The sequence below is a fragment of the Strix uralensis genome, chromosome 1 (genome assembly GCF_047716275.1).
Source record: "Strix uralensis isolate ZFMK-TIS-50842 chromosome 1, bStrUra1, whole genome shotgun sequence".
Lineage (NCBI taxonomy): Eukaryota > Metazoa > Chordata > Aves > Strigiformes > Strigidae > Strix > Strix uralensis.
This window is the reverse complement of record NC_133972.1, coordinates 174,898,157-174,908,882: the sequence shown is the minus strand read 5'-3', so window position 1 is coordinate 174,908,882 and position 10,726 is coordinate 174,898,157. Positions and strand designations below refer to the sequence as shown.

At 68.4% G+C, this 10,726-nt stretch overlaps 1 protein-coding gene across 4 annotated transcripts; it reads left to right on the top strand.

The window, feature by feature from the left end:
- The first annotated feature begins 1,858 nt into the window (after positions 1–1,858).
- Positions 1,859–9,514, top strand: LOC141952387 (sphingomyelin phosphodiesterase 5-like). 4 transcript variants are annotated; one of them, XM_074889766.1, is made up of 8 exons: positions 1,859–1,956; positions 4,554–5,497; positions 5,587–5,659; positions 7,306–7,446; positions 7,527–7,616; positions 7,715–7,778; positions 8,908–9,061; positions 9,142–9,514. In XM_074889766.1, exons 2-8 carry the CDS (start codon positions 4,643–4,645, stop codon positions 9,235–9,237), a joined length of 1,473 nt encoding a protein of 490 aa, XP_074745867.1. In that variant the 5' UTR covers positions 1,859–1,956; positions 4,554–4,642; the 3' UTR covers positions 9,238–9,514. The 4 variants fall into 4 exon arrangements, 3 of the variants coding, with proteins under 3 accessions (XP_074745867.1, XP_074745858.1, XP_074745859.1); XM_074889757.1 differs by lacking the exon at positions 1,859–1,956 and adding an exon at positions 2,180–4,188; XM_074889758.1 differs by lacking the exon at positions 1,859–1,956 and adding an exon at positions 2,185–2,760.
- Positions 9,515–10,726: the final 1,212 nt, after the last annotated feature.

Below are 10,726 nucleotides of genomic sequence, written 5' to 3'. Positions count from 1 at the left end.
AAAGTCGGAACGCGGGTTTTCTGCCCCCAAAGCCCGCGCACTGGCTTTTCCCTCCCGCAAAGCCGTCACGGGGGTTTTTCTCCCCCCAAAGCCAGCACGCCGGCTTTTCTGCCCCCCCAAACCGGCACAGGGCGTTTTCTGCCCTGTAAAGCTGGGACACCAGTTTTTGTGCCCCACAAATCTGGCACGTGGGTTTTTCTCTCCCCTAAAGCCGGCACACAGGATTTTCTGCTCCACAAAACTGGCACACTGGCTTTACTGCCCCGCAAGGCCAGCACGCCGGCTTTTCTCTCCTGCAAAGCTGCCATATGGGTTTTTTTCTCCCACAAAGCCGGCACACTGGCTTTTCTCTCCTGCAAAGCTGGCATGCTGGCTTTTCTGCCCCACAAACCTGGCATGTTGGCTTTTCTGCCCTGCAAAGCTGGCATGCAGGTTTTTCTCTCCCTCAAGGCCGGCACGCCGGCTTTTCCGCCCTGTCCAACCCGCGCGCCGGCACTGCTGCCCGGCAAAGCCGGCGCGCGGGTTCTTCCATCCTGCAAAACCACTGTGCTGGGCCTGGCCTGGCCCTGGTGTGGGGGGGTACGGGGGGAGGTCGGGGGTCACAGGAGGAGGTCGGGGGGGCACAAGGGGAGGTCGGGGGGTCACGGGGGGAGGTTGAGGGTCACGGGGGGAGGTTGGGGGGGTACAAGGGGAGGTCGGGGGGGTACGGGGGGAGGTTGAGGGACATGGGTGGGTGGTCGCCGGGGTGGCAGCGCGCTGTCGGTGCCCCGCAGCCGCCCAGCAGCCGCCATGGGAGCAGCTGGTGGGGGAAGTCGCCTTCCAGCTCGAGCGCCGCATCCTCACCCACGTCTTCCCCGAGCGCGCCCACTTCTACGGCTTCACCGTCGCCAACATCCCGCAGAAGATCATGGAGGTAGGGCCAGGGAACAGGGCACAGGGCTGGGGGGCACCCAGCAGTGCCGGGGGGCACCCAGCGGGGCCGGTGACAGACCCTGCGCCGTCTCTGCCCGCAGACAGCCCTGGGCGCGGCGGCGGGGAGCTTCGACGAGCAGCGCTGCCTGGCCACAGCCCAGCGCTACGTCGCCTTGATGGGGCGTCTGCGGGCACTGGGCTACAGCCCCGCGGTGCACCCGGCCTTCGCTGAGTCCCTTGTCAACGCCTTCGGTGTCCTGCCGGCGCTGGCGGCCCGCGAGGCCTGTGCCCGCCACGGCCCGGCCGTCCTGCGCCGTGCGCTGATGGAGACGGTGCCGCAGGCGGCGCTGCCGGACGCCATGGTGCTGCTCGAGTGCCTGGAGGAGCTGGCGCGGCAGGACGGGCAGCCCCTCTTCCTCCTCTGAGCCCTTGGGCCACCGGCACTGCCACCGGGCCCACGCTGGCCCCGGGCCACCAGCCGGAGCCCCACATGGTGCAATAAAGCTGCTCCAGCGCCGTCGCCCTCGTCTGTGGTGGCAGCTCCAGTGGGAACTGCGGGGGCACCCCCAGTGCCACTGTCACTGCTCTGCCCCTGCTCGGGGACACCCCTGTGATGGGCAGCAGGGCCGGGGTGCAGGCAGCAATGTTGGGGTGTGGGTGGTAATGTTGGGGTGCAGGCAGCAACACTGGGGTGCAGGGAGCAATGCCAGGGTGTAGGTGTCCATGTTGGGGTGCAGGCAGCAATGTTGGGGTGTGGGTGGCAATGCCAGGGCGCAGGCAGCAACACTGGGGTGCAGGGAGCAGTGCCGGGGTGCAGGCAGCAGGGCGAGCAGGGCTGCAGGCAGCAGTGCAGGCAGCGGTGCAGGCAGCTGCGCCAGGGTGGAGGAGGTCGCGCCATGGTCACGGTCCTTTTCCTTTCGGTTGTGGCTGGGGGCAGCCGGTCGGATGCGGAAGCCGGAGTCGGAAATCGGTGCCTGGGGACGCCCCCGGTGCCGCGGCGGGGGGGTCCCAAAGCGGGGGACACGCTGCCGGTGACACAGCCAGGTCAGGGCCTCGCCGGGGGTCTCATCGCTGGGGGGTGCCAGCGGTGGGGATGGGCGCTTGGGGACCGGGGGCCCAGGCCGGGGGGGTGCAGGGGGGGGTGTCCCCATTTGCCTGTTGACTGCCTGCGGCAGGAAGGGGAAGTGGGGGGAAGGAAAAGGGGGGGAAGCCCCCCCCATTCCTGCCGGCGTCTGCCCCAACCGCAGTGCCGTGGCCTGGCAGCGCCGTGGCGGGTCCAAACCTGGCGGCTCAGCCCCGAGGCACCGGTGGCTGCGACCCCTCCCAGGAGCTTCCTCGCTCGACCTTCCCCTCATCCTCGCCAGCAGCTGCCCGCCCGGTTCAGCAGGGCCCTGGCGCGCCTGCGGGCTGCGGCAGCCAAAGGGTTACAGCCCTGGGAAACCCGTCGTGGGTGTTCACCGGGCAAGGTGCAGCGCGGTGGCCGCCGGCTCCCCTGCCCGCCGCTGCCTGACCCCTGCCTGCGCCCTGCCTGGCGCGCGGCACGCGGCGGCGACACGGAGGTGGGAACCGCGGGCTGCCGGGTTTGGTGGCGGTGGGTGGCGTTTGCCACGCACCCACGGCAGGAATGCAGGCGGCCGGCCGGCACGGGGCGGGTGGCAACCGGGCACGGCCGAGGCCGCGGCTAATTAGAGCCCGGTCTGGCCCGGTGGCGGCGAGCGGATGTTTGTGACCTGTTGAGCTGCCGGCGCTGCCGAGCCCGCACGTTGGCCCCCGGCGGAGGCGGCCACGAGCTGGCGGAGGTGCTGGCCCCGCCGGAGGTGTCGGTGCTGTCAGCGATGGCCCCCGGAGGTGAGCGGGGGGCACCCGGGGACGTGGCACAGGTGGCGGTGGTGGGACAGGCAGGAACCGGCACAGGCAGGAACTGGCGCGGGCAGGGAGCCAGCGCGGGCAGGGAGCCGGCACGGGTGGGGCGGCTTGGGGACTACTTGGCCCTCGGGGAAGGGAGCCGCGCCGGCAACACCGGGGCACGGTGCCGCTTGCCCCCCGGCCACCAAAAGCCACCCCTGGCTGCCGCAGCCACTGGAGCCGGGCACATGCAGCCGTCGAGGCCCAGTGGGCCGGGTCAGAGCTGCCGGTGCCACTGGGCAATGCGACTGCCTGACCGGGCCGGCAGCTGCCTGCACCGACCCCCTCCAGGGGAGGACAGCGGGGTGCGGGGACCCCGGCATGGCCCCAGTGACACCACGTGGGCGGTGCCACTCCCCGCCGGCCCCGCGCACTCACACTCCTGTGACGGCAAATGACCTGCCCGTGGGAGTCAGGGACGCCGGCGTGGCCAGCAAGTGCCGGGGCCTGGCCCGAGTCACTCCCTGGAGCCGCATGTGCCACCGCGGCCGCCCACGGTGCCGAGTCCTGGGGTGGGGGGATCCCCCTGTTCCTGCCCCCCCCCGGCAGTGGCCCCTCGTGCCGGCGCCTCGGGGTGGGACGGAGCCGGAGCAGCCGCGGGTGGGAGCTCCGGGCCAGGGGGCAAGTGTGGGGCAGCCCCACAGCCGGGGGGAGCTCGGGCCCCCAAAGCCAAGGGCAGTGCAGGCTCCACAGTGGCCAGTGACCCCAGAGACTCTAGTGACCCCAGTGTCCCCAGCAACCCCACTGTCCCCAGTGACCCCAGTGTCCCCAGTGACTGCAGCGACCCCCATGACCCCAGTGACCCCAGCAATCTCTGCGACCCTACTGACCCCGTTGTCCCCACAATGTCCCCAGTGACCCCAGCAATCCCACTGTCCCCAGTGACCTCCATGACCCCAGCATTCCCAGTGACCCCATCAATGTCCATGATCCCACCGACCCCAGTGTCCCCAGTGACCCCAGCGATCCCCATGACTCCAGTGACCCCAGCATCCCCAGTGACCCCACAATGTCCATTACCCCACTGACCCCAGTGTCCCGTGACCCCAGCAACCCCTATGACCCCAGTGACCCCAGCATCCTCAGCGACCCCAGTGACCCCATCATTTCCAGTGTCCCAGTGCCCCGCACCTTCCCTTGCTGGGAGCAGGTGGTGTCAGGCAGAGTCAGGCAGAGTCAGGCAGGAGGCGGGCAGGCAGCCGGCAGCGTGGCTGTGGGTCACGGAGGCGCCGGGGAACCCGTTGGGCCAGGCCGGCCAGTCCTGCCCTCGCCAGGGCTCGCCCGGCCGCGGCTCAGTCACGTGCCGCGCCAGTTGCCAGCCTGGCTTGCCGGGGCCAGCGGCCCCTGACCCCCCCCGAGCCCAGCAGGCAGGTGAGTGGGCGGCTGCGGGGTGGCACAGGGCGGGGGGGGGGGGGTGTGTGACATCTGGTGCTGTGGCCTCCGGCAGCGCCGGGGCAGAAGCCACCGGGCTCAGTGCGGGCTCTGGGGTGCCCCCACCCCCGGTTTGAGGCGACTTTGGGGGTCCCGGGGGCCTCATGGGGACCCCACAGGGACGTGGGGGAGGCAGCAGCCGCACTCCGGCCGTGGGCCCCCCCCACACGCCTGCAGGTGCTGGCAGAGCCCCGGGGATGCGTGGGACGGCCCCGGCCGCGGGAGGTTCCCACGGTGACCACGGTGGCCAGGACGGGGGCTCCCGGCCGCGCTGCCCCCCCGACCCAGCGTCTCTCCTCCCGCAGGTCGTGCCGGCGGCACCGGAGCCTCCGGGCAGGAGCGGGGGGACGTTACAGTCCCCCTCAGCCCCCTGCCCGCGCCCCCGGCCCCCACCATGCTGCTGCGGGAATCACCCTTCCCCAACCGGGCACTGGTGGCCCTGGACTACCTGGCCCGGGGGCTACTGGCCCCCAGCTTCTGGGCCACTAACCGCCTCCTCGACCTGCGGCCGACCACAGCGGAGCGGCGCAGCCGGTGCTGCGGTTGTGCCGGGCGGGCGCTGGCCGCGCTGGTTTACGCCGCGACGCTGCTGGTCTCATTGCCCCTGACGCTGCTGGGACTACTGCTGTGGCTACCGGTGCAGGCAGCGCGGCGGCCCTTTGCCTACCAGTACACGGCGGGCACGGCGCCGGCGGAGCCGTGGGACCTGCGGCAGCGCCGCGCCTTCACCTTCCTCAGCGCCAACGTCTGCCTCTTGCCCAGTGGCTTGGCCAAGTTCAGCAACCTGGGCCAGACGCCACAACGGGCCACCTACATCGCCCGGCAGCTGGCCCCGGCCCCGCCGAGCCCCGCCGGCGCCCTGGTTGAGCCGCGGCACGGCCACGCTGACACCTATGGCGGGACCCTGCACACCCCGCCGGGGCCCCCCGCCAGCACGGGCCCGGGGCCGGGGCCGGGGCCGGTGCCGGTGGCCTTGGCCGAGCACTTCCCGGCGGACGCCGACTTCGTTTGCCTGCAGGAGGTTTTCGACGCCGGGGCCGCCGCTTGCCTGCGCCGGCGGCTGGGTGGCACCTTCCCCCACGTCCTCTCCGAGGTGGGTGACCGCGGGCTGCGGTGCGGCCAGCTGAAGCTCCTTGACAGCGGGCTACTGCTAGCCAGCCGCTACCCGCTGCTAGCCGTGCAGTTCCACGGCTTCCCCAACGGCACCCGCGAGGACGCCATGGCTGCCAAGGGGCTACTGGTGGTCCAGGTGAGCTGGGCGCCCCCGCCGCTCCCCCACTCCCCACCTGCTGCTAGCACTGCCGGATTTCCCGGCTGAGGCCACCGTGTCCCCCCCAGGTGCTGCTGGGCTCCGCGCGGGGGCAACGGGTCGTGGGCTACCTGGGCTGCACCCACCTGCAGGCACCCGCAGGTAAAAGGGGGGGTCCAGGTGAGGTTTGGGGGGGTCATGGGGATGCAGTGACACAGAGAGGCAGTGGCATGGGGAAATGGTGGCACAGGGACACAGTGGCACGGGGACATGGGGACATGGGGATGCAGTGACACAGAGATGCAGTGGCATGGGGACATGGTGGCACAGGGACACGGTGGCACGGGGACATGGGGATGCAGTGTCGCAGGGATGCAATGGCATGGGGACATGGTGGCACAGGGACATGGTGGCACGGGGACATGGGGATGCAGTGACACAGGAACACAGTGGCATGGGGACATGGGGACATGGGGATGCAGTGGCATGGGGACATGGTGGCACAGGGACACAGTGGCACGGGGACATGGGGACATGGGGATGCAGTGACACAGAGATGCAGTGGCATGGGGACATGGTGGCACGGGGACACGGTGGCACGGGGACATGGGGACATGGGGATGCAGTGACACAGACACACAGTGGCATGGGGACATGGTGGCACAGGGACATGGTGGTATGGGGACATGGGGATGCAGTGTCGCAGGGATGCAATGGCATGGGGACATGGTGGCACAGGGACATGGTGGCACGGGGACATGGGGATGCAGTGACACAGGGACACAGTGGCATGGGGACATGGGGACATGGGGATGTGGTGGCACAGGGATGCAGTGGCATGGGGACACGGTGGCACAGGGACACGGTGGCATGGGGATATGGGGACATGGGGTTGCAGTGACACAGGGATGCAATGGCATGGGGACATGGTGGCACAGGGACACGGTGGCATGGGGACATGGAGATGCAGTGACACAGGGACACAGTGGCATGGGGACATGGTGGCACAGGGACACAGTGGCATGGGGACATGGGGACATGGGGATGCAGTGACACAGGGATGCAATGGCATGGGGACATGGTGGCACAGGGACACAGTGGCATGGGGACATGGGGACATGGGGATGCAGTGACACAGGGATGCAATGGCATGGGGACATGGTGGCACAGGGACACAGTGGCATGGGGACATGGGGATGTAGTGACACAGAGATGCAGTGGCATGGGGACATGGTGACACAGGAACATGGTGACACGGGGACATGGGGACATGGGGATGCAGTGACACAGGGACACAGTGGCATAGGGACATGGTGGCACGGGGACATGGGGACATGGGGACATGGGGATGCAGTGACACAGGGACACAGTGACATGGGGACATGGGGACATGGGGATGCAGTGACACAGGGACACAGTGGCATGGGGACATGGTGACACGGGAACATGGTGACACGGGGACATGGGGACATGGGGATGCAGTGACACAGGGACACAGTGGCATGGGGACATGGTGACACAGGGACATGGTGGCACGGGGACATGGGGACATGGGGACATGGGGATGCAGTGACACAGGGACACAGTGGCATGGGGACATGGTGACACAGGGACACAGTGACATGGGGACATGGGGACATGGGGATGCAGTGACACAGGGACACAGTGGCATGGGGACATGGTGGCACAGGGACATGGTGGCACAGAGACACGGTGGCATGGGGATGGGGTGGCACAAGGACATGGTTTGGGGGGTCCCGGCGGTGCTGTGGCGGGCAGTGACGCCGTGTCGCATGTCCCCGGCGCAGGTGACGCCGCCGTGCGGGACGCGCAGCTGACGCTGGCGCTGCACTGGCTGCAGCTCTTCCAGGAGGCGCAGGAGCAGCGCGGGGACGTGGTGGCCTTCGACGTCCTCTGCGGGGACCTCAACTTCGACAACTGCTCCCGCGGTGGGGACACGGAGAGGGGACGGAGGGGTTTGGGGGGGGTGTCACAGGGGGTTTTGATGTCCCCTCCCCCGTCCCCGCAGGTGACGAGCTGAACCAGCGGCACCGGCTCTTCGAGCTGTACCGGGACCCGTGTCGCCGCGCGCCGGGGCAGGACGAGCCCTGGGCCATAGGTGGGACCTGCCCCCCCCCGCCCCCTCCCAGGGGGTGACACACACAGAGCGGGGGGGACACTGAAAGCCTGTCCCTGTGTGTGTGTCCCCCCCCACAGGGACCCTCCTCAACTACCTGAAGATCTACGAGGAGCCTGTGTCCACCCCGGAGAAGCTGAGGAGGTGATGGGGGGGGACACGGGGGGGACATGATGGGTGACATGAGAGGGGACATGGGGGGGCACATTGGGGGGGGACACGGTGGGGGGACACAGGGGGGCACACGGGGGGAAAACGGGGGGGGACACGGGGGGGACACGAGGGGGGGACACGGGGGGGAACATGGGGGGGGACAGGCCTGGGGGGTCCACGGGAAAGGCCACCCTGCCTGGAGAGGGGCGATGCTGGTGGTGGGAGTCCCTCCATCCCTGTGCCACCGTGTCCCCATGTCCCTGTGCCACTGTGTCCCCATGTCACCACGTCCCCATGTCACTACGTCCCTGTGCCACCCCATCCCTGCGCCACTGCGTCCCCATGTCCCCATGTCCCTGCATCCCCACACCCCTATGTCACCATGTCCCTGTGCCACCATGTCCCTGTGCCACCCCATCCCCGTGCCACTGCATCACCATGTCACCATGTCCCTGTGCCACTGCATCCCCATGTCACTGTGTCCACATGCCCCCATGTCCCTGTGCCACCATGTCCCTGTGCCACTGCATCCCTGTGCCACCATGTCTCCATGCCACTGTGTCCTCATGCCATGTCCCTGGGCCACTGTGTCTCCATGTTGCCATGTCCTTGTGCTACCACGTCCCCATGTCACTGCATCCCTGTGCCACTATGTCCCTGTGCCACTGTGTCCCCATGCCACTGATTCCCTCTGTCACTGCATACCCATGCCACCATGTCCCTGTGCCACCATGTCTCCACGCCAGTGTCCTCATGCCACCACATCCCTGTGCTACTTCATCCCCATGTCACCATGTCCCCATGCCACTGCATCTCTGTGTCACTGCATCGCCATGTCCCCATGTCCCCATGTCCCCGTGCCACCGTGTCCCTGTGCTACCTTGTCCCCGTGCCACCGTGTCCCCATGCCACCATGTCCTTGTGCCACCCCATGCCTGTGCCACTGTGTCTCTGTGTCACTGAATCCCCATGTCCCTGTGCCACTGTGCCACCATGTCCCTGTGTCACCATGTCCCCGTGCCACTGCATCTGTGTCACTTCATCCCCATGTCCCCACGTCCCTGTGCCACCATGTTCTTGCGCCACCCCATCCCCATGCCACTGTGTCCCCTTCCTGCAGGACCCTCTCCGAGCCGGCGGGGCGGCAGCGGTACTTGGCGGGCCCCATCCTGGCCAGTGGCCAGCCCGACCCGGCGGCCCCCAGCCCGTGGCAGGGCCGGCGCGTGGACTATCTCCTGTTCCGGCCGCCCCGCGGGGCCTGGCCGCTGTGGACGGTGGGTGCCGGCACCGCGGGGACGAGGGGGGGTGTTGTCCTCCCTGTCCCCCCCGCCCTGACGGCCACTCTCCCCGGCAGGAGGTGGCAGGGGTCACCTTTGTCACCCAGCTGGCCACCCGCTCTGACCACCTGCCTGTGGCCCTGCGGCTCGACGTGGTCCCCGCGACGCCCTGAGCCCCCCCCCCGAGCCCCGCCGGAGCCGCTGGGACACCGGAGCCGGTGCTGGCACAGCCCGGGGGGGGCACTGCGGGGGGGGGCTGGGACGGACGTCAGGGCCCTGGGTGCCACGGCGGGGCAGCGACCTGGCAGTGACCTCATAGTGACCTCACAGTGACCTCACAGTGACCTGGCAGTGACCTCACAGTGACCTCACAGTGACCTCAGTGACCTGGCAGGGCTGACACCAGCTGCAGTTTTTAGCAACCAGAGCGAAATAAAGGCCTTGAGAGCAGCGGGTGGTGCTGTGCCGGCGCCAGCCCCACGGCGTGTGGGGCTCAGTGGGGCTGGCGGGGGCAGGAGGGGCCCGGCTGGTGCTGCCCCCCCCCCCCCAAAACCTGGGCTGTCCCACAGGACCCCATGAGCTGCTGCGGTGGGGACACCTGGGGTGTCATGGGGACATCACAGGGACATCATGGGGACATCATGGGGACATCACAGGGACATCATGGGGACGTCACGGGGACATCATGGGGACATCATGGTGCTGTCATGCGGACTTCATGGGGACGATGTGGAGACATCATTGGTATGTCATAGGGACATCACGGGGCTGTCATGGGGACATCATGGGGCCATCATGGGGCTGTCATGGGGATACTATGGGGACATCATGGGGCCATCGTGGGGCTGACATGGGCCCATCATGGGGACACCATGGGGACATCACAGGGTGTCACGGGGCCGTCATGGCCACAAGCTGTGGGCACATGGGGCTCCGTGCTGGACTGCGGCCATGGCCCAGCACCGGGACCCCCCTGGCCCCCCAGCCTCATGGGGTGGGGGAGGACAGTGACACCCAGCACTGTCCCCCGCACCCCCATGCAGAGATGATCCCCCAGCCCCATCCTGCAGCCCCCAGACATTTGGGGTGCTGGGGGGGCCCCCAGAGCCCCCCGGGAGCCAGGCCCGGCCCCACACGTGCCCTGACCCTGTCCCAGCCCCACGGCAGTCCCCAGACTGAGAGGGGCCCCACTGTGCTGCCTCGACCCCTGAAAGACAGGGGGACCTCAGGATCTGGGTGGTGGGGACCCTTGGGGACCACTACTTGGGGACCCTTGGGCACTGCCCCATGAGGACACTTTGGGGACCCCGGGGACCTCTCCATGGAGATTCTTGGGGACATCTCCATGAGGACCTTGGGGATGACTCCATGGACATCCTTGGGGACAACTCTGTGGGGAATCTTTGGGGATCACTTCATGGGGACCCTTGGGGACCCTGGGGACTGCCCTGTGGGGACCTTTGGGGATGGCTCCATGGGGACCCTTGGGAACCTCTTCATGGGGACCCTCTTGACGGCTCCTTGGGGACCCTTGGGAACCTCTTCATGGGGATCCTCTTGATGGCTCCTTGGGAACCTCTTCATGGGGACCCTTGGGGACCCTCTTGATGGCTCCTTGGGGACCCTTGGGAACCTCTTCATGGGGACCCTTGGGGACCCTCT

Coding starts and splice junctions, on each gene's coding strand:
- LOC141952387 (XM_074889757.1), top strand. CDS start 3,876: ATGACCCCAGTGACCCCAGCATCCTCAGCGACCCCAGTGACCCCATCA. Junction 4,189..4,553: donor CCCCCGAGCCCAGCAGGCAG/GTGAGTGGGCGG, acceptor CTCCTCCCGCAG/GTCGTGCCGGCGGCACCGGA. Junction 7,617..7,714: donor GGACGAGCCCTGGGCCATAG/GTGGGACCTGCC, acceptor CCCCCCCCACAG/GGACCCTCCTCAACTACCTG.